General features: G+C 38.2%; 1 protein-coding gene across 6 annotated transcripts in view; it reads left to right on the top strand.

Moving 5' to 3' along the window:
• The window catches only part of TCAIM (T cell activation inhibitor, mitochondrial), a 73,501-nt gene that overhangs the window by 25,271 nt on the left and 20,355 nt on the right, over nucleotides 1–27,875 (top strand). For 5 of the 6 annotated variants that reach the window (XM_036897155.2, XM_036897152.2, XM_036897153.2 and 2 more), the window contains 4 exons: nucleotides 2,547–2,628; nucleotides 7,138–7,273; nucleotides 11,234–11,387; nucleotides 15,862–16,114. In XM_036897155.2, the coding sequence (XP_036753050.2) occupies nucleotides 2,600–2,628; nucleotides 7,138–7,273; nucleotides 11,234–11,387; nucleotides 15,862–16,114 (572 nt within the window). In that variant the 5' untranslated portion in view covers nucleotides 2,547–2,599. The remainder of the gene's footprint in view (nucleotides 1–2,546; nucleotides 2,629–7,137; nucleotides 7,274–11,233; nucleotides 11,388–15,861; nucleotides 16,115–27,875) is intronic. The other variant, XM_057497291.1, reaches the window with a different exon arrangement.

The raw sequence follows: 27,875 nt of genomic DNA, 5'->3' as shown, positions 1-27,875 counted from the left end.
ATTTTTATTTTGAATTCTTTTTCAGGGAGACTGGTTAGGTCTGCCTCTGCAGATCCTTTCTCAGGTGTAACTATCTTGGACTGGACCAGATTTTTTTGCCTTTTCATGGTGATAGCAGTGGCTATAGGCAGGTTACGGGTGTGTCAGCTGGGAGAAGAAAGTCCTTTCCTGCTTGCTGTATGCTTTGCCCTTCTCCGCTGCCTGTGACAGTTACCCGCACTCCTGGAGCAGCCACCAGGTTAGTCCCCTAAGCTGCTGTGGGTGGGGTGTCCGTTAGAGCAGCGCAGAGCCCTGCAGGGAGTGGCAGGCACACAGGTATGCTCCTCCTTGCTAGCAGCGACCGTGCCAGGCAGCTGTGTGGCATCAGCTGCCTTTGGGTCTGTCCCGAGCGGCTGTGCGTTGGGCTGGGATTCCACTTGGCTGCTGAGAGCATGCCTGCTCCCCTGACTCCGCTGCAAGTGCGCACAGGGCTCTTCCGCACAGGCTTCTACTGGGCTCCTCTGGCTTCACTGCCGTCAGTGCGCGCAAACTGCACCCAGGCTGTTCGATCACGCCACTGCGGACTAGCACAAGCCTCTCCTGCGGTGCACGGATTCGCTCTCAGTCCCTTCCGGTGCTGCTGTCCGCGGTGCACGCTGCACTCTCCTGCTACTGGGCCGGTGTTTTGGGGTCCGTGCCAGTTGGAGGAACAAGTGGCAGGCTGCCCATTCCCGTGAGGGGCTTCAGAGCTGCACCGCCTTCCCGGCGTCTAGGGCGCCCAAGTTTCCCCGGTATTCCCAGCTGCCGGGACAACTTCGTCCAGCTATGGGGTCCCTGTCTCTTTAAGACTTGCAGAAAGCACTCGCTTTTCTTTTGTCTCAGGGGCTCCTGTTGCGGGGACCTGCCCACAGGGTTTGCTTTTCCTTTTCTCTAATATCCAGCAGCCCGTGCACCTTGTGTCTGCGTTCCAGGTGCGGATTTCTAGAGCTGGTTGTTTAGCAGTCCTGGGCTTTCACTCCCTCCCCGTTCCAACTCCTTTCTTCCCGCCGGGGTTTGTGGTGGGGGAGCATTTGGGTCCCGCCTGGCCGTGGCTTGTATCTTACCCCCTTCGTGTGATGTTGAGTTCCCACAGACGTAGATGTATCCTGGCTGTTGTACTGCATCCACTGGTGTCTCTTTTAGGAATAGTTGTATTTATTGTATTTTCATAAATATATATGTTTTGGGGAGGAGATTTCCTCTGAACTACTCACACCGCCTTCTTCCTGTGATCCCCCCCTCATATCTTTTTAGTACTGAATAATATTCCATTGTCTGGACATACTACGGTTTATGTATCCTCTCACCTGTTGAAGGACATTTTCATGAGGTGTCTGTTCAGGTCTTTGGCCCATTTTCCTAATTTTATTTTTATTTTTACTTTTATTTTTTAATTTTTTATTAAGGTATGTTTGATATACACTCTTATGAAGGTTTCACATGAAAAAAACAATGTGGTTACTACATTTACCCATATTATCAAGTCCCCACCCATACCCCAAGGCAGTCACTGTCTATCACTGCAGCAGGTTGCTTGGCCCATTTTCTAATCAGGTTGTTTGTTTTCTTATTGTTGAGTTTTAAAAAAATTTTTGTGTGTATTTCGTAGAACTCTTTTTTCAGGTATGTATATCTTTTACAAATATTTTCTCCAACCTGTGGCGTGTCTTCTTATTCTCTCTACATAGTCTTTCGCAGAGCACAGTATTTTAATTTTAATGAAGTTCAGCTTATAATTATGTCTTTCATGGTTTGAAATTTTGCTGTTGTATTAAAAAGTCACTAACATATAACCATCAACAGGTCATCTAGGTTTTCTCCTGCATTGTCTGCTAGAAGCTTTGTTAGAGTTCTGTGTTTTACATTTAGGTCTGTCGTATATTTTGAGTTAATTTTTGTGAAGGGTGTAAGGTCTGTGACAAAATTAATTTGCATGTGGATGTCTAGTTGTTCTAGCACCATTGTTACGAAGATTATCTTTGTTCCATTGTATTGCATTTGCTCCTCTTCAAGGATCAACTGACTATATTTATGGGGGTCTATTTCGGGGCTGTCTGTTCTGTTCCATTGAACTGATTATCTATTTTTTCACCAATACCATACTGTCTTGATTGTAGTTTAACAGTAAGTCTTGAAGTTAAGTAGTGTCAGTCCTCCAACTTTACTCTTCTTTAGTATTAAGTTGGATATTCTAATATATAGCCTCTCCATATAAACTTCAGAAAGAGTTTGTCAATACCATAAAATAACTTACTGGAATTTTGATTGGGGTTTCATTGAATCTGTAGATCAAATCGGAAAGAACTGACATCCTGACAATATTGAGTCTTCCTATCCATGAACATGGAATATCTCTCCATGTATTTAACTCTTAATTTTTTTCATCAGAGTTTTGTAGTTTTCCTCATACAGGTTTTGTTACATATGTTATTAGATTTATAACTAAGTGCTTCATTGGGGGGGGTGCTATGTAAATGGTAATGTTTTTAATTTCAAATTCCACTTGTTCATTGCTGGTGTCTGTTTAGCTTTTTAAGCGCTTAATGGATGCCTGGAAGTTGACATACATGTATATTCAGAAATGTTTTGCCACCTGAGACCTGTGAGGAGGTAAGCTTCATGGTCCAATCTGTAATTAGTATTGGGGGGAAATCTGTTAATGCATTTGGCTAATATTAATTTATTGTCATTTTTCAAATTCTAAAGTTACTTTATATTATGATGAGGGCGGGAACAAAAAAAAAAATTCATACAAACATCCATGTCCCATAAAAGTCCGTTCAGGACTGAAGATGAAAAGAACACCAACTTTCAGAATAACTCAGTGTGAGAAGTTTAAGAGGAAGAAAGATATGTCTGTCCTGAGCACAGCTTTTGCCATGTCACCCTCAAGTCTATTGCCATCATATGGGAAGCACTTTGTTTAAATTGTACAGTAAGGTCATTCAGGTACTATATTTGCTATTTATGATATACAATCTTAATCCTTTCTACTTCAAGAAAGGATTTAATGAGTTCATAGAAATTTAATTGGTATGTTATAACAGACATATAGGGTAATTGAAATACAGAGCAGAAGCCCTGTAGAGAAAGACATCCTGTTAAAAAGTAGAACTGGTCAAACAATCACTCCAGCATCATTCAGTCTTGGCTTCTTGGTAGCCAGGGAAAGGGGAAAAAGGGAAATAAAATGTTTGGATCGAACTGTGTAACTAAAATACAACTTGACCTGTTACATAAAAATGATACGTGAAGTTTTAGATTTCTAAAACCTATTTGGCAGTAATTAGTACCTTTAAATAACTATGCTGTGCATGTTTATTTCAGTAAATGGTCACTGTTTTAAGGGAGTTCTCTAGGGGAAACAGCCTCTTTCCACCAACTCAGTATAGGACAAGGATTATTAAAGGGCGGGTTTTCTCTGACTGAATTCATGACACAGCTATTTAAAAAGAGAGAGAGAAGCAGAGAAACTTCGAGATGCAGCACCCTGAGAAGGCGTTCCTGTGCGGAGGTGGACAGCGCCGTGCGGCGATAGCGTTGATGACGTCCAGGCGCAGGCGAAGGCGCTGCGTGCTCGCGCCCCAACCCAAGGAGAGCCCGCGGGAACGGCAGGGACGAGCCCCGGGCCGTGCGGTCCCGGGCCCTGCAGTCCGGCCGCGGAGGAGCCGAGCTCTTCCGGCTTGTTTGGCCTTAGCCTGCAGAACACTGTATTTTGATCATGACCCATGAAATGAAAGTTTCATAACAGTAGTTGCCTTTGCCAAACAAGTGATATTTTCTGTGTCTTTTTTTTTTAATGTTGGTTTTGGCCCAGTAATTTGATTTCACACACGATGAATCGTGAAAAACACTGCTCGAGAGTAATTGCAGTGCAAAACCTTTTGTTGTTAATTAGAAATCAAGTCATATTCTTCTAAGTAGGTACTAGCAGTGACATTGTTAATTCTGTTACTTCAGGCTGTGAATGTCCTATATCCCCCAAAGTGTTGCCAATAGTTGTATGTTTGATTTCATTTAAAGCAATATTGCTCTTATTAGTAGGATAATATTTTTTGGGAAAATCTAAATTACTTGACAAATTTCTCATTTTACACAGTAGTCTGTGTTCTATAAAAATTAGAAGTAAACTGTACATGTGTTTTAAATGTCCCTGAGATATTTATAATTTAAAGAAATCCTCTAGTGCTTGTTTATATAAATACACGTTTGACCTCAGCCACACTCATTCATGTGCTTATTGCCCATGGTTACTTTCCTGCTATTTAGAAATTTAATTGGTATGTTATAGACATATAGGGTAATTAAAATACAGATCAGAAGCCCTATAGAGAAAGACATGTTAAATGGAGCAAAGTTGAGTAGTTGCAACACAGACCATATGGACTACAAAGCCTAACATATTTACTATATGATCCTTTATAGACAAAGTTTGCTAACCCGTCCTAGTGATTCCTTTTTCAAAAATCTAATCCTTCTCTAACATCTTTTTATAAATCCAGGTTTTCCTGTACTGAGTTTGCTTAATTTAAAGCAACACCATACTGTTTTCAGTTTAGTTTTCTTGATTCGATTAGGATCTTTTTTTTTTCACTAAATACCTACTAAACATTTATTTAACATACATTAACAATAATCCCTGTAGTGTGACAGCCATGAGATACCCACTGGACTCTCCTGCCCCTCTGGGCCCGCCACTGTATTTGCCCTGAGGCCACACTTCCCTTGGCTGTCGTCAGCTACCAAGGAGAGCCAGGATACTAAGGCTCGTTCCACCAGTACACAGGCTTCCTCCATTGGGGGCCTTTGGCTTGAGGACTCCCCATGGTCATAGTGGACCCCTTCTTGAAACTGTTCTGCAGTCCAAGGCTTCCTAGCCTTCCCTACCCACAGGTGTCACACCTAAATCATGCTCTGAAAGCTCTCCCTACTTCTCCTCCCTTCCCAATAATCCTCTTTCACATCCAATCCTGTCTTAGACTCTGCTTTTCAGCAGATCCAAACTAACATAACCAGAACAATAAATACATGTACAACATGTTTACTGCCCTCACGTGTGCAGTGATAGGTGAGGAGGTGGGTAGGTGGCAGGAGAGAAGAACAAATGAAAACACAGTCGTTTATACATCATGGTGTTAGGTTCCAAATGTGTGCGGCACATGGTTTCTTTTTTTAGCATTTAGAAGGGCTAAGACTATTCTTAATTAGGATACAAAGAGAAGGTCCTTGGGGAAATGGGTACATTGCCTCCTGACACATATGCAGTAATTGTTTAGTGAGTGAGTACATCCTGGGTAGGTAGAAGTGGGGGCAGGCAAGGAGTATGAGGGCTTAGAAATCAAGAAGAGGAAAAGGAAGAATGAGGGGGGTTATGGGGGCTGGAGCTGAGGATGTCTAAAAGGAGTGGTTGGCAATCAAGTGGGAAAAATGGATTGGAAATTATTATAGAGGACTTGAAATACCAGACGGAGAGGATTTTATTCTGCAGGAGATGAAACACCATCAGGAGGTGTTTTAGTAGGGAGTACAGTGATAGGAAGATTCCCACTGTACATTGGGGAAAGAGACTGAAAAGTAGCCTGATTATGAGGCCATGCAGTCCAATTTTGTAGTGATAATTGGTAACAGAGGAAATGGAAAGAAAGAATGATTTCAAGGGACACTGGAAAGTGAAAAGGAACAACATATTTGAAGGCTAACTGAAAATGAGGTGGGGATGGTAAGCCAGTTTGGGCAGTGCTGAATCTGAGGTTTTGTGCTTTGGCAACATTGATAAAAGTGGTGCCACAATGACAGAAATAAGGAAGGCAAACCTGTATTGAACTGTCTGCTTTCTTGCATTCTGTATCCAGGCTGAGTTTAGAAGGGAAATAATAACTTCTACTCCTGTTTTTAGAAATGTAAAATTTGAGAGGCTGGCAGCCTAGCTAAGTGTTATCAGACATTTGGAAATGAGAACTGAAGCTCCAATGGGGAGTAAACAATTATCACTGACATTTACTTATGCTGCTCATAGTGATGCCTTCAGACCTGCTTCTTGTTTCTTTTGTTGTTCAAACTCCTGTTATGATCCTTAATGCATGGCCGATATTGATGAGGAAAAGGTTCAAAGATGTGAAAAAACAAAATGCAATCTGAAAATATGTTAGTGCTTCCAGATTGTTAAAAATATTTCCATAAATGATTCAATAATCCTACCATTTACAAAATATAAAACCTTTCAAAAGAGTACAGCTAATGTGTGAGACAAAAATGTGCATGACATATAGCTGTGAAGAGATTTCTGTATAGACCATTACAGAATAGAAAAAGTACAGTATAACATTTAGAAATAGAAATCATGAAAATGCTTCCCACAAACTGGACATAATTTCATTTGGATTTAGAACTGTACTTTAAAAAAATACACTGTCAGGTGAGTTATCCCAAAATTTAAGAATGAGAGTTCAAGTTAGCCAACTAGAATAATTTTATCATGCTAGTAATAAGGAAATGAATTAAGAGACATCTTGTATTTTTTTAAGCATTATAATTCTCAAAATATTTTTCACTATAAAGAAAAGATCAAGGACTTTTTTATCTAAAGAGAAAAGTGAGATAGAAAATTGCCATTATTTTCAGTGAAGCCAGTTAACAGTAGGCCTTTGAAGGGGAAATTTTATTATTACTTAATATTATTTTCTGATGTGTCAGGAATTTATAACCAATGTTTTTAGAAACCACTTGGCACTCACTGCTGGTTAAAACTTTTTTTTAATGTATTATTTTTTTAATAGAAGTATAATTGACATATCCTATTCATTTCAGGTGTACAGCATAGTGATTCAATATTTTGATGCATTATAAAATGATCTCTAGAATAAATCTAGTTACCACCTGTCACCAGTATTATTGACTATAATGCCGTACATTATACCCCCATGACTTAATATCTTATAAGTGGAAGTGTGCTTGTTAAAACTTTTGTAGATTTCAGAAAAAAAAAAAGTTTTGGTTTCTGTCTTGTTTTTAAGGTATTTTCCATACATAATAATTTTAATGTTACTGTCACTTTATGCATTGGAGATCTGTGTGTATGACAGTGCTTTGGTGAATAATAAATCCACATCTTTTTAAAAGGTTATGTCTAGAGAAGATATTTCCGTACTGGTTTCTCTACTCAAGAGCTTTATCGGGAGCTGAAGCAGTCAATGCTTTGAGGCCATTCTATTTTGCAGTACATCCAGATTTCTTTGGACAGCACCCCAGAGAAAGGGTAAACATTTATTTACTTTTTTAACCTTTCGTCTACATTCTGTTTAGTTATTTACCTTTGGCATAATACAATACAGAGCTCTATAAATTTGCATCGTCCGGTCATGGTGATACGGTCAGTGTTTTGAACTAATTAGAAATACAGATGTTGGAATTGAAAATGTAATTATTGTTTATTATGAAATATGAGAGAATAGAAATATATGTATTGGTCTCTGCCCCAGTGCCTGGCATAAGCACCTAAAACCCTTATAAATTCTTAAGTGATAAGAGCATGAGGCACATCTTTTTGTTCTAATGAAAGGGCTCTGTGTGGGCCCCTGCGTGGCTCCTGGATGGGGGACAGTCACCTGAAAGAGCAAGCCTTGGTTAGAAGCATGGAAGCTTCAGCACCACCTTCATCCTCCTTAGAGAGGGGTGGTGCTGGAAGTGGGATTAATGACTGACTTTGCATACGTGGTGAAGCTGCCATAAAATCCCAATAGTCCAGGGTTCGGAGAGCACCCAGGGTGAGCTCATCCACACCCTGGGAGGGTGATGCACCCCAACTCCACAGGGAAAGAAGCTCCTGCACTCAGGACCCTCCCAGACCTTGACCTGTTTATCTCCTCATCTGGCTGTTCATAGTACCCTTTATCATATCCTTTAATAAACTACTAAATGTAGGTTAATGTTTCCCTGAGTTCCCTCTGGCAAATGAGTAGGACCCAAGGAGGTGGTCTTTGGCGCCTCCAATCTATACCCAGTTGTTCAGAAGCACAGATAAGAGCCTGGACCTGCAACTGGTGTCTGAACTGTATATGTGGGGTGGGCGGGGGGAGCAGTCTTGCGGGACTGAGCCCTTTACCTGTAGGATCTGACACTCTCTCCTGGTAGGTAGCATCAGAATTTAGTTAAATTTTAGGACACCCAGCTGCTGTCACAGAGAACTGCTCGTTGTGGGGGAAAATCCCCACACATCTGGAGACCAGAAGTGTCAGAAGTATTCAGTATGAGTAGTAAAGGAGATTCACAAAGATAGATGGAACTAGGATATTCCTTCCCATGAAAGCTGTCAGTTTTTATGCAGGCAATAAAGCTATTGTGTAAAGTCTTTACAGTATTAGTAATCATGTTTTCTGAACCAATTTTTAGAGTAAGATTGAGAGTTTGAGAGAAAATGTAAGGCCTTTATTACTATGGTAAATCCTTTTTTAAGGATGATACAGGAAGTTTTTTCAATGCCCCCAAAGCTTTTCCCTTATGTTGCCTGCTGCTGGATTAATTCCCTACAATGCCAGCTAATATATGCTCAAGGAAGGCAAATGGTATGAAAAATAACTTAAGATAAACTTAGGAAGTGAGGAAGGTCAGTATTTTTTAACATCGGATAATACATCACAAAGCTGATGCTCTGGAGTTCACTCCATTGGTTCCTTAGCATTGGTAGGGGTTTAACATGGAAAGGATTTTAGAGCTCTTGAAAATTAGAACATTATTATTTTACTTTTTCTGCTCACCAGTGGGGAAAAAATCAATTTTGCTTCTTTGATCTAGAAAAGTACTCTGATTATGATAGTTGATATTATCTTGGCTATTCAAAGTCAGAGCCTTTCTAAATAATTAGTAAAATGAATCACCAGAAAAATATCACTTATTTGAGTATGTTAATAATCTAAAGTTTTTAACCCAACACATGTGGAAAAATTAAGCCTAGTGGTAGGTAAATATTTTCCCTCCTCTACTAGTGTATCTTTTTTTTATTAAAACTTCTATGTTCTATAAAAGGTGAACTCAGCAGGCTTGGGTTGCTTAAGCTCTGCACATACCAAAGAAATGCCTGGCTTCTATACTGGCCCTCGACTGCCTGGGAGATGAGCTCTGAGCCCTTAGAATATCCTGCCTGATAAGAATGTTTTTCTATGTCTGAAGCCTTGGGCCAAGCCAAATGGTTTATGCTAACAGTATGATTTATGGTACATGCCTGCTTCCATATGTCTGAGGCCCTCTGGGGGCACTGGAGACTGAGTTGCTAAGGTTAATCATATGTGTGCTGCATGGCTATGTGACTGAGCCCCAATAAAAACCCTGGACACCAAGACTTGGGTGTGCTCCCTCAGTTGGCAACTCTTTCATGCACTGTCACACAGAGTTGCTGGGAATTAAGCACTGTCTGTACAATTCCACTGGGTAAGGACCTAGAACCTGTGTCTGGGCTCTCCTGGATGCCTCTCTACATGCCTTTTCCCTTTGCTGACTTTAATCAGCATGCTTTTGCTGTAATAAACCATAACCATGAGTTTAATAACTTTTCTGAGTTCTGTAAATCCTAGCATGTCATCAAACCTGAGAGCGGTCTCCGGAACCCTCAACATAGTATGCCTGGAACATAATTGTTCTAGTGCAACTGTATTTCTATTTACTCCCTAAGCTTGCCTATTTCAGTGCCTGCTCTGTACCAAGCCTTTGCACTAGCTGCTCCCTCTGCTCCATCATCCTTCCCCCAGATATCCCCAGGAAGCCCACCCAAACCTTGATGTCCAGGCTCAGTCTCTCAAAGATGGGTTGTCCTTTGCTTTCTCATGTGTGACACCTTTAGAGTGAGGCTCTCCCTGATTGCCCTATTGAAAAATGCCGCCGCCACCTTCCTGCCTGCCATTCCCTATGCCCCTTATTCTGCAGTACATTTTCTGTTGTGTTCTTCCCTTTCCAGGTACCCTGTTTACTCTTTTACTGGACTTATGGTTCATTTTTCTTGCCTCACTAAAATGCAGGCTCCACGAAGGCCATTCACCCTTCTTGTCCCCTCACATTCGTTCCAGTCTTCTTTGCCACTACCACAGGACACACTGGCCCCTTGTCAAGGGAGACAGACATAAGGTCCTGCCTATTCATCCCATCAGGCCAGGTTCTCAAATTGAAGCACAGTTACTGTTTTTACTCATCTTAATTTTTGGTTAAGTTATAAAGTATGTAAAGTAATCATAGGTTTCAAAAATCTGTGAAACTAAGTACAAAGTTTTCTTAGAAGTCTCACTCACATTTGTATTTCCATTACCCCATTCCTGTTAACTTCCTGCAGATACCATTATTAGTGTCTGAGTTGTTCTGCCTGTTTCTTCTTGGTAAATAAAAAAATCAAAAAATAATGACGAGGATTTATACCTGGTACTAAATTTAGTACTAGCAGGAAATATACTTCTGCTATTCATTAGACTCTCCTGGCTATAAACAGCATGTTATAATAAATTAACAAAAATAAGCTGTTCTAAGCTGAGATGACACTGCGTGTCTAAGGGATCTAGATGATAAGCAGCACCGTGAGTATCTGTGCCATTCTGTAGATCTGTTCCTTCACATAAGGGCATTGCTTTGTTCACTTAATCCTGGAAATCGCTCCATGTCAGTTCCCAGCTAGCTTCTACACCACATTCTTTCTCTTTTTTTCTTTTTGGTTGTACAGTATTCCATTGAATGAAAATACCATAATTCAGCCCATCTCCCCTGGATGGGCATCAAGAGCCCTTTATATGGAAAGAAATTAGCCCTTTGCTATGAAATAACTTGAAAGTGTTTTCTCCCAATTGCTTATTTGTCTGTAGAGTGCTTATTGTGGGGGTGTGTTTGTGCTTTTTAATATGTTTTTATTTTTTATGTAATTGGATTTATTAATCATGTATTACTTTGAGATATTTAGTCATTGTTAGGCTTTTTGCACACCAGAGTTATAAAGGAATTCAGCTATGTCATCTTCCAGTATTTATACTGTTAAGTTTATATTTGCATCTCAGCCACAGGACTTCATTCTGTTACATGTTGCAAGATATGTACCCAATTTTACCTTTACCAAAGAGCTATGAAATCCCAACATTTTTTAATACTAAACTATTTAGTACCCTCAATAATGTTAAAGGCTAGGATATAATTTCTGTTGTTTCCTTGTTCTGTTTTGTGTGTAAATGCCCTTAATATTTTTTTCTAGGAAGTCAATGAAAATTCTCTTAAGAGATTAAGTGTCTACTTAGAAAACCTCCAGAAACCAGGCTTCAAGTCTTTGAAACCAACTCACCTCACATTTTATGTAAGAGAAACAGACCAGAATTCCTCTGATGGCCAGGAACCCTTTAGCACTTCTGGTATGTTTTATTTGTAGAGTATCCCTTGCAAGCTTCATGTTAAATGTATTCATTCAGTCTGACATTGCCAGAATATGTTTGGATTGAAGCCTTGATTGTAGAAAAATAATGTCATTAAATTGATTGTTTTGCTAGAATTAGATTCCATTCCTGGCTTCATGTGTTTTAACAAACCGATTTTTTTGTTTAAGCTTTTTATCCATAAAACTGAAGTGTTCCTATTTGCCTACTTCCTATTTCAGTACTGTTTTAAGTATTAAACATATATGTAAAACTTTTCATTATATTCTTCTATTCTCTTATATAGTCTTCAAAGCACTGTGTGAAGTAAGTAGTGTTTGCCCAGGTGTAACCTGGTCATATCCACTGATTTTCCCAGGACCATGATAAGAGAATATGGGTCTTGAACCTAGATCTTTTAACCTCTAGCCTTAAGCAGTTTCTAAAATCTAATCAGTCTTAATATACAGCTTTCTTTCTGGTCCTTTGTCACCATTTTAGCCATGATCCAGAAATACTTAAAATTAAGAACAAATGAGTCCATCATTTCCCTAAATATGCATCCTTTTGGTGAACCTTTAGTAAATAACTTAATTTTTAAAATGAACTTTGAAAGAATTTAAAGATTTACTAAGAGCTTTCTGTGAGTTAAGGTTTAAACAATTAGAAAATACACTATAATTTTTGAGACAAACTATTTAAAACTCAGTTTGATGGTCTTTTGAGACCTAGAATCTGTTTCTGGCTCCACCAGTGCCTAGCATGGGGCCTTAACTTCCTGTTCTTCATTATCAAAATAAAAGAGGGTGACATGCTGTGTGTGGGTCCTGAAGCACTGGCGTGGAAGAGGAGCCCTCTCATACCACTGCCCACAAGGCTCTCAGGGCCTCGGGCAGGAGGAGGAGGGACTGAATCTAACACGTGCGACAGGGTCTTTCTGCTGGAGAGGGCTTCCCGCCCAGTCTCTCCAGTGGTCAGCAGGTGATGATATATTTCCCCCTATCTTTTGCTCTCCTTTGATTAAATATGGGAGATCAGGAATCATAATTTTCTTTCCTTGGCGGTTTCTCCACCTACCTCTGATTTGAAGTTTTATTAAAAATAGACCATTTCCTTAGTCAGAGACAAAAAGTCAACTCATAGTCCTATTGTGAAGGACCAGCTCTACTGAAGAATGCTGTAAATAACAATAGTAATAATAACAAATAATTGTGTTTGTTACTCTAAAACGACACGATTTTATTTGAAAGTGTAAATAATCATTATGAATGTTCTGTTCTTAGTCATGAGAGTCTCCTAAGAAACAGATACACTGTTTGCTTGTGTAAGACCAAATATTCATAAATATTTTTTAATAGATGCATGTTGCTGTTGCTCAGGGTACAGATTAGGCCAGAAATTGAGAAAACATTATACTTATACATAGTGATCTACTTAGGTTTCATGATTTCCCCACGACAGATGAAACTTAAAAAGGCAAATTACATCCTTTGTAATTCTTAAAAATATTATCACCAGTCAATTTTTATTTTTATGTGTTTGGGAAACTCAAGCTCATTTCTACAGCTACAACTGCTGTGTCTGCTACCACCTGTCAACTGGATTTGTCTTAAATATTGAGTTTACATGGAATTAAAGAACAAACCAAATTTCTTTGATAGGGAAGGAACAAATAGAGGGAAACTTAAAAACTTTCTTTAAAAATATTATTAATCATTTTTCTCTTTTGACTTTATGACAAAGATTGTCACTCTGACAAAGATTGAAAATATTTTTATGATTTTAATCTTTCTGTCTGGTTATAAAATTAACACCAACTGTGGTTTTGTAAGTTTTTATTTTTAGAACACTAGAAATCATTATTCATCTTTTCAATGATTATTACAATGGTAGTAAGGTAGAAAGTTCATTCGTGATTTTCATTGCTGAAATTAAAAGTCTAAATCATTTCTTCAGCCCTACGTATTTTTTGTGGTCTGTGAGGAAGTAAACTATATTATGGTAAATTTTAAAACAAGTTAAAGATTTACTAAGCTTCTGTAAGTTAGTGCTAAAACAAGTAGCTGTAGTCAGCTATGGCTGAGTAAAAACAAAAATCCTCTACTTTCAGTTAATGGTTAACTTTGAACTATTCATTAAACAAAAATTGATTATAGAAAAAAAATAAATTGGAAATGGGAGAAAAATCAGCATATATGACAAAAAGATCATCTTAGTATGTAAAGAGCTCTTAGAAATCAAAAGGAAAACATAACAGTAGCTCCATTACAAAAATAGACAAAGACTGAGGACTTTAGACAGTTTAGAAAGGCAAAGACAATCAACTAGATGGTTCAGGAAATAATACATACAAATAGCCAATAAGCATATGAAAACATTTATCTGCAGTAATCAAATGCAAACTAAATTAGGCATTATTTTTTAATAAAAGATATGAACTGTCTGATATAGGTATTCCTCACTAAATAGCAGCCCTTACATTGGGTTAAATAATGAGTAGAACTGATAAGGTAGAAACAGATTTATTCCTTGACTAAACTCTTCCAGGGAAAAGCTATTCCTTCCTAACTTCAAATGCAGAAATTTGGGTTTTCCTTTCATCTTTCACTGACTAGAGCAACTCTCCTGCCAGTATTTCTCACCTTACCATCAAATGATTCACTAAAAACTCTTAGTTTGTATCTTTGGATTTCATAAGTCCATGTGGCAAGCCTAGTATGTATCTCTGAGAATGACTTAAATTGTATCTGTCATCAGTGACAGAGACAAGAAACTATATATCAGTCTTGTGTGGAATGTGAAAAATTAAAAATAATTATATCCATTAATGTCAGAAGTATTAAATAAATTATGCTACTTTCATTATATGGACTAGTGTATAGCTACTAAAAGAATGAGGTTGATCTATACATATGGCCATGGAAGGATCACCAAAGTTAAGTAACAAAAGCAAATTCAAAGTAATATGCCCAGGATGATACCATTTGTATATTAAGAAACAGTTCAAACCATGGGCATGTGTTACGTAAATAAATGTGTGTATATATCATACATAATATACACACACATAAACACATAGAAAAGGTTCAGAGCAGTGCTGTCCAAGGAAATTGTGTGTGACGATGCAAATGTTGTGTATCTGCACTACTGCAGCAGGCACTAGCCCCATGTGGCCATCGAGCACTTGAAACATAGCTAGTGTGAAAAGAAACTGATTTTTAGATTTTATTTTAAGTTTAATTAATTTGATTTTATGCATCTATATATGACTATTTGCCCCATACTAGACAGTACAGGTCCAAGAGCATACATACCTAACTGTTCATATTCCACATTCCAGTCCAAGAAGGGGATTCAGGATATTTTCAAAGCTGCCAATAAGTCTGGTCTCTATAGTCTAAGAGATGGAAAAGCTCTCCTATGAGCAAGTGTCCACCAAAGATAGTTTCCAGTGGCTATGTCTAGTAAAGATGTGAGGTTGTGTGCCTGTCAACAGGAGACTTTTATTTTTAATAGATATCTCTCTAACTTCACATTGAGGACATACTGATATAATACTTGTATAATTTTCAAGACCAATTAAAACTTTTTTTAAAAAGAAGGGAGGGCATGTGGAGAAAATACTTGCTTGGTGTCGCCTCACATTTAAGCCCTGGTTGCATCCTTCCTGCCTGTGTTTCTTCACATTTGAGAAGAGGGATGATAATGGCACAGCTGGTGGGAGTGTTGACTGAGAAGTTGTGTAAATCCAGCTAGAACCATGCCTAACACCCAGTAAAGAAAAAAAAAAAACAACAGTGGATTTCCTATTGATGACTTAACAAGTTAGATTATTAATCTTAGCCCAATGACTACCCAGTATCAAAATCAGAGTGTGAAGCACTAGTGTTTAAACTATTAGGGAAGGAATTTTAAATCACTTCCAAAAATACGAGTTACTAGATAGTTGGGTGTGAGGTGAGGACAGGCTCTTCGTTTCACAGAGAATATTCAAGATGGGTTTCTCCCACCACTGGGCCTAGATTGTCTGGCCCTTCTCCTCATGTGCACCACTGTCTCCATGCGGCCTCACCCTCTCCCTTCCTGTTGCTCCGTCTTAGTGCTGGAAACTATCTTTGGTGGACACTTGCTCATAGGAGAGCTTTTCCATCTCTTAGACTATAGAGACCAGACTTATTGGCAGCTTTGAAAATATCCTGAATCCCCTTCTTGGACTGGAATGTGGAATGGGTTTGGTCACTGGTGCCAAACTGGAGAAGGGACCTGACAATTAGAGGTTTCATGAAGCTAAAGATAGTGTGACATAGTTTTGGAAGAGGAAAATAGTTTTCCATTTACAGGTGATTTGCCAATAGGGTGAATTTTAATCAGTAAAGTCTTAAAAGATTTTGATTTTATAAATGTATGAAAAAAATTTTTAAATAAAAGCAAATAACCATCTGTATTAATTGTTTGGGGGATTTATATTCTCTAGGATTTCGAGCAGTCAAATTTACTTTGCACACCAGAGATCTGCTAAGCACAGTATTATATATTCTCAACTCCTGCAGTTTATCTATTGAACATATCCAAAGCTTGAATACAAGTGTGCATTCCCAGACTCTCAAGGAGGCTAAAAGGATGTCTGACAGGCCCATCAAATGGGACAAGTCTTACTATTCCTTTACTGGATTCAAGGACCCTGACGAAGACTTTGAACAAGTATCAAGAATGGAAACATCCCTGACGTATGTAAAAGTTTTTATTTAACTAAACTTATTTGTAATTCATGTATAAAATCTAAGTCTAATTTTCCAGAAAAAGTGATCCTATCGATATAATTCATCTAGTAATCATTATGAAAAAGGTATTTCATGTTTCTTAAAGTTGCCAGAATACTTCCAACTGTATTTAATTTTTGGTCTTTTGATACCAAACACAAGCAGAAGACTGTTTTGCTTTAAGTTTTTAAAATTCTACTCTTCAGGTTACCCCTGGTATATGATAAAAGGATGTACCTAAAACTATTTTTAAAATTTAAGCTTCTTCATGTGTTAAGCATTTCTAATTTCTTCAGATAGCTCAGTAGTAGTAATGTACTTTAGTGAAATAATACACACATAATAAAAATACATATAACCAACATTTGAAAATATCACCTGGGCAGTTTAAAAAGTATAAACTCTCACCTATACAATAAATAAGTTTTGGGGATATAAGCATGGGTGCTATACTTAATAATACTCTACTGGATATTTGAAAGTTGCTGACAGTAGATCTTAAAAGTTATCACAAAAAAAAAAATAACTGTATGGTGATAGATGTTTACTAGACTTACTTTTGTGATCATTTTGCAGTATTTACAAATATCAAATCATGTTGTATACCTGAAACAATATAATGTTGTATGTCAATTATATCATTATCACCTAGAATAGATTGAGAAAGAATAATTTTTAATTACAGAAACCATGTTCAAAATATTTCTCTATCATTTGTCTTACTTGTAAAGTCACAATTAATGTTTTCTGAGTCAGTCATTTTTGGGCTCCATCAAGCCACCCACAGCCAGTCCTGTGGCTGAATCTAAAGAGTCTGGTTTACCAGAAGATTGTCCCTCATTACTTCCAGGTAAATCATCCTGGATTATCCACTGGCAGAGCATTTGCTTTGTGGATTATCTATACTAACTCAGGAATTCCTCCCCTTGTTATCTAGCTAGATCCCAAAGGAGGCTGAAGAGACAGAAGGTAGCCGAGTCCAGTACAGAAAGGGAGACAAGTATCTGAAGGCGTGTGTGTTTCTGTGTGTGTATCTGCAGTGGCAGTTTACCTCATATGTCCCTAGGTTTAACCAATGGGCCCATCACTTCCCTAAATATATAGATTTTAATTGTTCATATTCTCTTCTGTAAACAAAACTGAGATGGAAATGTGGCTATGGGAATTATAATTTAATGATAGGCCAGAAGTAACAAGACAATAAGAACTAAGGGCAATAAAAATAAAGAAGTCATGATAGGATAGAAATTCATGATTTTTTTAATTGCTTCAGAAAAACTCAAGGGGTGAATTAAAGGTAAATTACACGTAGAGGCTACAACATGAGTTAAGTAGATTGCTATGAGCATGAACTAGAAGAGAGGTACCCAGCTTTGCTGCCACTGAGATTGATCCCATGAAACTTCTGCTTACACCCTGAAAAGGATATTACTCTGTGTCCAAGTGAACAACAGTCTGGGAATTCCTGGCCTAATGGGTACAAAAAAAAAAAAAAAAAGTGGGATTGGATAACTCAAGGCAAAAAAGCAAAACTGAGAGGTGTTGGATCTTGAGTCAACCTAAAGGGTTTAAGAATACATATTAAAGAAATTCAGAGAATCAGTTAGCCTGTGGCTCAGCTGACTGTGTCAAAGGGTACAATTTTGGTCTGGCATTAAATGTGCAGCCATGAAAAGATTGTTCCAAGAACCCAGAACTCAGAGGTAGCCAGCCGGCAAACTAATGAAAACAGACAGACACTATGAAAAGCCAGTTCAGTAAGGTAAGTGGTATTCAACTGGGTCCTTGTCCAAGCTGAGAATTTATAATTTTTTATTTGTATGTAATAAAATATTTCAGTCTTTAATAAAAGCAGGTTTTCTTCCAGTATACTAGGTAGTGAGTTTTTAAGAGTAAGGGACATGTTTTAATAATATCTATATCTAGTATCTACTGCACAGATTCAGTATTTTTACAACACTGAATTGGGGAATCATAAGGAGCACATGCTGAATTATCTTAGTCCAAAAGGAAAATACAAGATAATTCTACAAATGTATGTCAAACTGATGACCTGATTTATAAACTGCATTCACCTTATCAAACTTTATTCTTGAAATAAGGTATTTCTAAGATTTCAGGACATAATGTTAAAAACAGAAAATATAATGGCAGTATTATTTAATGTGGAATTTTAATTTTTAATAATTAGGGTTTTGCTTTTTTTTTTTTTTTTGGAGAAGTGAGGCTGTAATAGTGCCTTACAATGGTGCTATAAACACAGAACCTTGAAAATAAATCAGTTATGTTTTTTAAAACACAGAATAGAAGAATTATCAGCTCATAAAACTCCACTTAGGCCATTTTTATATTACATCTGATAATTACATTTCAATCTACATTTTAGGATATTCTGTGTAATTTTCTTTTATTGGCATCTTTTTTTATATATACTTAATGTACAATTACTTGAACATTATGGTAACTAGACTCCCACTATTAGCAAGTTCCCCCCACATATGCCATTACAGTCACTGTCCATCAGCGTAGTAAGATGCTATAGAATTAGTCCTTGTCTGCTCTATATATACTGCATTTCTCATGTCCCACCTCCCACCCCCCCGATAAATTTTGTGTGCTAATCATAATGCACCTTTTTCCCCCCCTTCACCCTCCCTTACCACCCATCCTCCCCAGTCCCTTTCCCTTTGGTAACTGTTAGTCCATTCTTGGGTTCTGTGAGTCTGCTGCACTTTTGTTCCTTCAGTTTTGCTTTGTTTTTATACTCCACAGATGAATGAAATCATTAGATACTTTTCTTTCTACACCTGGCTCATTTCACTGAGCATAATACCCTCAAGCTCCATCCATGTTGTTGCAAATGGTAGGATTTGTTTTCTTCATATGGCTGAATAATATTCCATTGTGTATATGTACCACACCTTCTTATTCATTCCTCTACTGATGGACACTTAGGTTACTTCCATTTCTTGGCTATTCTAAATAGTGCTGTGATAAATATGGGGGTGCATATGTCTTTTTCAAGCTGGGCTCCTGCATTCCTACAGTAAATTCCTAGGAGTGGAATTCCTGGGTCAAATGGTATTTCTATTTTAAGTTTTTAGAGTAACCTCCATACTGCTTTCCACAGTGGTTGAACTAGTTTACATTCTCACCAGCAGTGTAGGAGGGTTCCCCTTTCTCCACATCCTTGCCAACATTTGTTGTTGTTTGTCCTTTGAATGGAGGCCATCCTAACTGGTGGGAGGTGATATCTCCTTGTGGTTTTAATTTGCATTTCTCTGATGATTGCCAATATGGAGCATCTTTTCATGTGCCTGTTGGCCATCTGAATTTCTTGTTTGGAGAAGTGTCTGTTCAGCTCATCTGCCCATTTTTTAATTGGCTTATTTGCTTTTTCTTTGTTGAGATGTGTGAGCTCTTTATATAATTTGGATGTCAACCCCTTATCAGATGTCATTTATGAATATATTCTCCTGTACTGTAGGATGTCTTTTTGTTCTACTAATGCTGTCCTTTACTGTACAGAAGCTTTTTAGTTTGATATAATCCCACTTGTTCATTTTTGCTTTTGTTTCCCTTGCCTGGGGAGATATGTTCATGAAGAAGTTGCTCATGTTTATATCCAAGAGATTTTTGCCTATGTATTTTTCTAAGACTTTTATGGTTTCATGACTTACATTCAGGTTTTAGATCCATATTGAGTCTACTTTTGTGTATGGGGTTAGACAATAATCCAGTTTCATTCTCTTACATGTACCTGTCCAGTTTTGCCAACGACAGCTTTTAAAGAGGCTGTCATATACACATTGTATGTCCATGGCTCCTTTTTCATATATTAATTGACCATATCTGCTCGAGTTTATGTCTGGACTCTCTATTCTGTTCCACTGGTCTGTGGGTCTGTTCTTGTGCCAGTACCAAATTGTCTTGATTACTGTGGCTTTGTAGTAGAGCTTCAAGTCAGGGAGCGTAATTCCCGTTGCTTTATTCTTTCTTCTCAGGATTGCTTTGGCTATTCGGAGTCTTTTGTGGTTCCACATGAATTTTAGAACTATTTTCTCTAGTTCATTGAAGAATGCTGTAGGTATTTTGATAGGGATTGCATTGAATCTGTAGATTGCTTTAAGCAGGATGGCCATTTTGACAATATTAATTCTTCTTAGCCAAGAACCTGGGATGAATTTCCATTTGTTAGTGTCCTCTTTAATTTCTCTTAAGAGTGTCCTGTAGTATTCAGGCTATAGTTCTTTCACATCTTTGGATAGGTTTATTCCTAAGTATTTTATTCTTTTTGATGCAACTGTGAATTGAATTACTTTGCAGATTTCTCTTTCTGCTAGCTCACTGTTAGTGTATAGGAATGCAACACATTACTGTGTATTAATTTTGTATCCCACAACTTTGATGAATTCAGATATTAGATGTAGCAGTAGTTTTGGACTGGATTCTTTAGGGATTTTTATGTACAATATCATGTCATCTGCAAACCAGGGGCAGTTTGACTTCTTCCTTGCCAATCTGGATGCCTTTTATTTCTTTGTGTTGTCTGATTGCCATGGCTAAGACCTCCACTACTATGTGGAATACAGTTTGGGAGAGTGGGCACCCTTGTCTTGTTCCTGATCTTAAAGGAAAAGCTTTCAGCTTCTTGCTATTAAGTATAATGTTGGCCATGGGTTTGTCATATATGGCCTTTATTACGTTCAGTTACTTGCCCTCTATACCCATTTTGTTGAGAGTTTTTATCATGAATGGATGTTGAATTTTCTTGAATGCTTTTTCAGCATCTGTGGAGATGATCATGTGGTTTTTCTCCCTTTTTGTTGATGTGGTGGTCAATGTTGATGGATTTTCGAATGTTGTACCATCCTTGTATCCCTGGAATGAATCCCACTTAATCATGATGGATGATCTTTTGATGTATTTTTGAACTCTGTGTGCTGCTATTTTGTTGAGTATTTTTCCATCTATGTTCATCAGAGATATTGGTCTGTAGTATTCTTCTTTTGTGGTGTCTTTGCCTGGTTTTGGTAATAGAGTGATGTTGGCCTCATAGAATGAGTTTGGGAGTATTCCCTCTTCTACTTTTTGGAAAACTTTAAGGAGGATGGGTATTAGGTCTTCACTAAATGTTTGATAAAATTCAGGAGTGAAACCATCTGGTACAGGAGTTTTGTTCTAATGTAATTTTGTGATTACCAATTCAATTTCTTTGTTGGTAATTGGTCTGCTCAGATATTTCTGTTTTTCTCTGGGTCAGCCTAGGAAGGTTGTATTATTCTAGAAAGTTGTCCATTTCTTCTAGGTTATCCAGTTTGTTACATATAATTTTCATAGTATTCTCTCATAATTCTATTTCTGTGGTGTTCGTAGTGATTTTTCCTTTCTCATTTCTGATTAGTAGACTCTCTTTTTTTCTTAATAAGTCTGGCTAGGGATTTATCTATTTTGTTTATTTTCTCAAAGAACCAGCTTCTGCTTTCATTGATTCTTTCTATTCTTTTATTCTTCTCAACTTTATTCATTTCTGCTTTAATCTTTATTGTGTCCCTCCTTCTACTGACGTTTGGCCTCATTTGTTCTTTTTCTAGTTTCACTAATTGTGAGCATAGACTGTTCATTTGGGATTGTTCTTCTTTCCTGAGGTACACCTGTATTGCAATACATGTCCCTCTTAGCACGGCCTTCGCTATGTCCCACAGATTTTATGGTGGTGAATCATTGTTGTCATTTGTCTCCATATATTGCTTGATTTGTTTTTATTTGGTCATTGATCCATCGATTATTTAGGAACATGTTATTAAGCCTCCATGTGTTTGTGGGCTTTTTCATTTTCTTTGAATAATTTATTACTAGTTTCATACCTTTGTGGTCTGAGAAGGTGGTTGGTACAATTTCAATCTTTTTGAATTTACTGATGTTCTTTTTGTGGCCTAGAATATGATCCATTCTTGAAAATGTTCCATGTGCACTTCAGAAAAACGTGCATCCTGTTGCTTTTTGATGGAGTGTTCTGTAGATGTCCATTAGGTCCATGTGTTCTAATACATTGTTCAGTGCCTCTGTGTCTTTACTTATTTTCTGTCTGGTTGATCTGTCCTTTGGAGTGAGTGGTGGTTGAAGTTTCCTAAAATGAATGCATTGCCTTCTATTTCCCCCTTTAATTCTGTTAGTAGTTGTTTCACATATGTAGGTGATCCTGTGTTGGGTGCATAGATATTTATAACAGTTATATCCTCTTGTTGGACTGACCCCTTTATCATTATGTAATATCCTTCTTTGTCTCTTGTTACTTTCCGGTTTTGAAGTCTATTTTGTCTGATACAAGTACTGCAACTTCTGCTTTTCTCTCACTATTACTTGCATGAATTATCTTTTCCATCCCTTTACTTTCAGTCTGTGTAGGTCTTGGGGTTTGAAGTAAGTCTCTTGTAGGCAGCATGTAGACAGATCTTGCTGATCGCTATTCAAGATGGTGATGTGAAAGGTGAGACGGAGATTTCCTCCCAGAACCACAGATAGTATGAAAATGTACTTAATTGATACAACTAACCCTAAAACAACAACAAAAAGAAGGCTGAACCAGACTGCACACAGACCTCATGAAGAGAGCAGACCTCATGGAACAGGGTAACGTACCAAAGCCTTGATCCGGCAGGACCCAAGCCCTTGCCCCACCCCAGCTCACCCCGGCAGGAGGAAGAGAAATGGAGCCCGGAGGGAGTGGAAGCCTGGGACTGCTGAACACCTGACCCTGGAGGTCTGCTTTGTGAGCAGAAGCCTACACTGTGTGGTGATCTGGACGTTGGGGAGCTCAGACAGGTGGAGTGCTTGAGAGACTGAGATTCTAGCCATTTGTGGAGGACAGGGATCCACACCCGGCCGCTCTGGGACAAGGGAAAGGCAGGTGGTCTGAGAGGCTTCTTAGCAGCGAGAGGGCTGCTGAAGGGGTGGGTTTTGCATGGAGCTTGCTGCATGGGGGAGGGGAGAGCTGGACAAAGTTGTCTGAACACACTCTGCCCAACTGGTTGGGACTTTGAGGAGCTTCAGGTGCCCCATCCCTTTCGCTGCCTGCTCAGCTCTGGGGCACCCCACTGTGACATGCAGCCTGGTGAGCCTTCCTTCTGGCCTGCCGGCACCTGTTCACAAACCTGCAGTCACTGTGCTGGTGTTAGGCCAGCCAGAGGGAGGCCCCGCCTACTACAGCTAGAGACGCACAGCACAGAGGCTTACACCTGTGTGCTCAGGCTTACAGCCTGACACCAGAGACAGGCACGGCAGATGGGAATCAGGAAACAGATCTTTCCTCCTGCCAGGCACTAGCTCCGCTCCCCTACGACCACCAGCCTCACTCTAGGGGTTGAGCAGCTCCAGAGACTGTAGATTCTGGGCACTAGTGGGCACCACGCAGAAATATGAAATGTCAGCAGAACATGGTTCAGACCAAAATCTCACAAACCACAGAAAAGGTTCAAATGAAACTGAACTCACTAATCTGCCTTAAAGAGAGTTCAAAATAAAAATCAAACATGCTTATGGAGGTACAGAAAAATATTCAAGAAATCAGGAACTAATTTAAGTCAGAGATTCAATCATTTAAAAAATTCCATATCTGAAATGAAACATACAATGGGGGGACTTAAAAGCAGATTAGATGTCATAGAAGAGACAGTAAGTGGAATAGATATCAGAGAACAGAAATACAAAGAAGCTGAGGCACAAAGAGAAAAAGGAATCTCATAGAATGAAACAATATTGAGAGAACCTTGTGATGAATCCAAATGGAACAATATTCGTATTAGAGGGGTACCATAAGAAGAAGAGAGAGAAAAAGGGATAGAAAGTGTCATTGAGGTAACTGCTGAAAACTTCCCCAATTTGGGGAAGGAAATAGTCTCTCAAGCCATGGAGGTTCACAGGTCTCCCAACACAAGGTACCCAAGGAAGACATATAATAATTAAAATGGCAAAGGTCAAGGATAAAGACAGACTTTTAAAAGCAGCGAGAGAAAAAAGATCACATACAAAGGAAAACCCATCAGGCAATCATCAGACTTCTCAACAGAAACCTTACAGGCCAGAAGAGAATGGCAAGATACATTTAATGCAATGAAGCAGAAGGACCTTGAACCAAGAATACCTGGAAAAGTTATCATTTAAATTTGAAGGAGGGATTAAACAATTTTCAGATAAGAAAAAGTTGAGAGAATTTACCTCCCACAAACCACCTCTACACTGCATTTTGAAGGGACTCCTATAGATGGAAGTATTCCTAAGGGTAAACAGATGTTACCCAAGGGATAGACAGAGAGTACAGAATATGATTCATAACATACAAAGAATGGAGGAGGAGGAAAAAAAAAAACTTTAGGTTGTGCTTGTAATAGCACACAAATTGAGTTCAATTAGACTGTTAGATAGTGAGGGAATTACCCTTGAACCTTTGGTAACCATGAATCTAAAGCCTGCAATGGCAATAAGTACATACCTATCGATAATCACCCTAAAAGTAAATGGTCTGAATGCACCAATCAAAAGACATAGAGTCACTGAATGGATTACAAAACAAGATCCATCTATATGCTGCCTACAAGAGACTCACTTCAAAGCCAAAGACATACACAGACTTTAAAGGAATGGAAAAAGATATACCATGCAACTATCAGGGAGAAAAAAGCAGGACACATCAATACGCTGCTTACAAGAGACTCACCTCAAACCCAAAGACATGCACAGACTAAAAGTCAAGGGATGGAAAAAGATATTTCCTGCAAACAATAGAGAGAAAAAAGCAGGTGTTGCAGTAATTGTATCAGAGGAGTTAGACTTTAAAACAAAGAAAGTAACAAGAGATAAAGAAGGACATTACATAATGATAAAGGGGTCAGTCCAACAAGAGGATATAACTGTTATAAATATCTATGCACCCAACACAGGATCACCTACATATGTGAAACAACTACTAACAGAATTAAAGGAGGAAATAGAAGGCAATGCATTCATTTGGGAGACTTCAACACACCACTCACTCCAAAGGACAGATCAACCAGACAGAAAATAAGTAAAGACACAGAGGCACTGAACAATGTATTAGAACACATGGACCTAATGGACATCTACAGAACACTCCATCAAAAAGCAACAGGATGCACGTTTTTCTGAAGTGCACATGGAACATTTTCAAGAATGGATCATATTCTAAGCCACAAAAAGAACATCAGTAAATTCAAAAAGATTCAAATTGTACCAACCACCTTCTCAGACCACAAAGGTATGAAACTAGTAATAAATTATTCAAAGAAAATGAAAAAGCCCACAAACACATGGAGGCTTAATAACATGTTCCTAAATAATCGATGGATCAATGACCAAATAAAAACAAATCAAGCAATATATGGAGACAAATGACAACAATGATTCACCACCATAAAATCTGTGGGACATAGCGAAGGCCGTGCTAAGAGGGACATGTATTGCAATACAGGTGTACCTCAGGAAAGAAGAACAATCCCAAATGAACAGTCTATGCTCACAATTAGTGAAACTAGAAAAAGAACAAATGAGGCCAAACGTCAGTAGAAGGAGGGACACAATAAAGATTAAAGCAGAAATGAATAAAGTTGAGAAGAATAAAAGAATAGAAAGAATCAATGAAAGCAGAAGCTGGTTCTTTGAGAAAATAAACAAAATAGATAAATCCCTAGCCAGACTTATTAAGAAAAAAAGAGAGTCTACTAATCAGAAATGAGAAAGGAAAAATCACTACGAACACCACAGAAATAGAATTATGAGAGAATACTATGAAAATTATATGTAACAAACTGGATAACCTAGAAGAAATGGACAACTTTCTAGAATAATACAACCTTCCTAGGCTGACCCAGAGAAAAACAGAAATATCTGAGCAGACCAATTACCAACAAAGAAATTGAATTGGTAATCACAAAATTACATTAGAACAAAACTCCTGTACCAGATGGTTTCACTCCTGAATTTTATCAAACATTTAGTGAAGACCTAATACCCATCCTCCTTAAAGTTTTCCAAAAAGTAGAAGAGGGAATACTCCCAAACTCATTCTATGAGGCCAACATCACTCTATTACCAAAACCAGGCAAAGACACCACAAAAGAAGAATACTACAGACCAATATCTCTGATGAACATAGATGGAAAAATACTCAACAAAATAGCAGCAAACAGAGTTCAAAAATACATCAAAAGATCATCCATCATGATTAAGTGGGATTCATTCCAGGGATACAAGGATGGTACAACATTCAAAAATCCATCAACAGCATCCACTACATCACCAAAAGACAGACAAAAACCACATGATCATCTACATAGATACTGAAAAAGCATTCAAAAAAATTCAACATCCATTCATGATAAAAACTCTCAACAAAATGAGTATAGAGGGCAAGTACCTCAGCCTAATAAAGGCCATATGACAAATGACAACAGTGATTCACAACCCACAGCCAACATTATACATAACAGTGAGAAGCTGAAAGCTTTTCCTTTAAGATCAGGAACAAGACAAGGATGCCCACTCTCCCAACTTTTATTCACCATAGTTCTGGATGTCCTAGCCATGAGAATCAGACAATAGAAAGAAATAAACGGCATCTTGATTGGCAAGGAAAAAGTCTAACTGTCCCTGTTTGCAGATGGCATGATATTGTACATAGAAAACCCTAAAGAATCCACTCCAAAACTACTAGATCTGAGTTCAGCAGCGTTGTGCGATTCAATATTAATACACAGAAATCTGTTGCATTCCTATACACTAACCATGAACTAGCAAAAAGAAAAATCAGGAAAACAATTCCATTCCCAATTGCTTCAAAAAGAATAAAATACTTAGGAATAAACCTAACTAGGGAAGCGGAAGACCTATACCCTGAAAACTATGGGACACTCTTAAGAGAAATTAAAGTGGACACTAACAAATGGAAATTTATCCCATGCTCTTGGCTAGGAAGAATCAAAATGGCCATCCTGCCTAAAGCAATCTACAGATTCAGTGCAATGCCTATCAAAATACCTACAGCATTCTTCAACAAACTGGAACAAATAGTTTTAAAATTCATATGGAACCACAAAAGACCCGAAAAGCCAAAGCAATCCTGAGAAGGAAGAATAAAGCAGGGTGGATCTCGCTTCCCAACTTCAAGCTCTACTACAAAGCCACAGTAATCAAGACAATTTGGTACTGGCACAAGAACAGACCTACAGACAGTGGAACAGAATAGAGAGTCCAGATATAAACTCAAACATATATGGTCAACTAATATACGATAAAGGACCCATGAATATACAATGGGGAAATGACAGCCTCTTCAACAGTTGTTGTTGGCAACACTGGACAGATTATTGTCTAACCCCATACACAAAAGTAGACTCAAAATGGATCAGAGACCTGAATGTAAGTCATGAAACCATAAAACTCTTAGAAAAAAACAGGCAGAAATCTCTTGGACATATAAACATGAGTAACTTCTTCATGAACGTATCTCCTCGGGCAAGGGAAACAAAAGCAAAAATGAACAAGTGGGACTGTGTCAAACTAAAAAGATTTTGTACAGCAAAGGATTCCATCAGTAGAACAAAAAGACATCCTACAGTATGGGAGAATATATTCATAAATGACATCTGCTAAGGGGTTGACATCCAAATTATATAAAGAGCTCACACACCTCAACAAACAAAATGCAAATAAT

The sequence above is a fragment of the Manis pentadactyla genome, chromosome 1, assembly GCF_030020395.1.
Source record: "Manis pentadactyla isolate mManPen7 chromosome 1, mManPen7.hap1, whole genome shotgun sequence".
Lineage (NCBI taxonomy): Eukaryota > Metazoa > Chordata > Mammalia > Pholidota > Manidae > Manis > Manis pentadactyla.
This window is presented reverse-complemented; position numbering and strand designations above follow the sequence as displayed.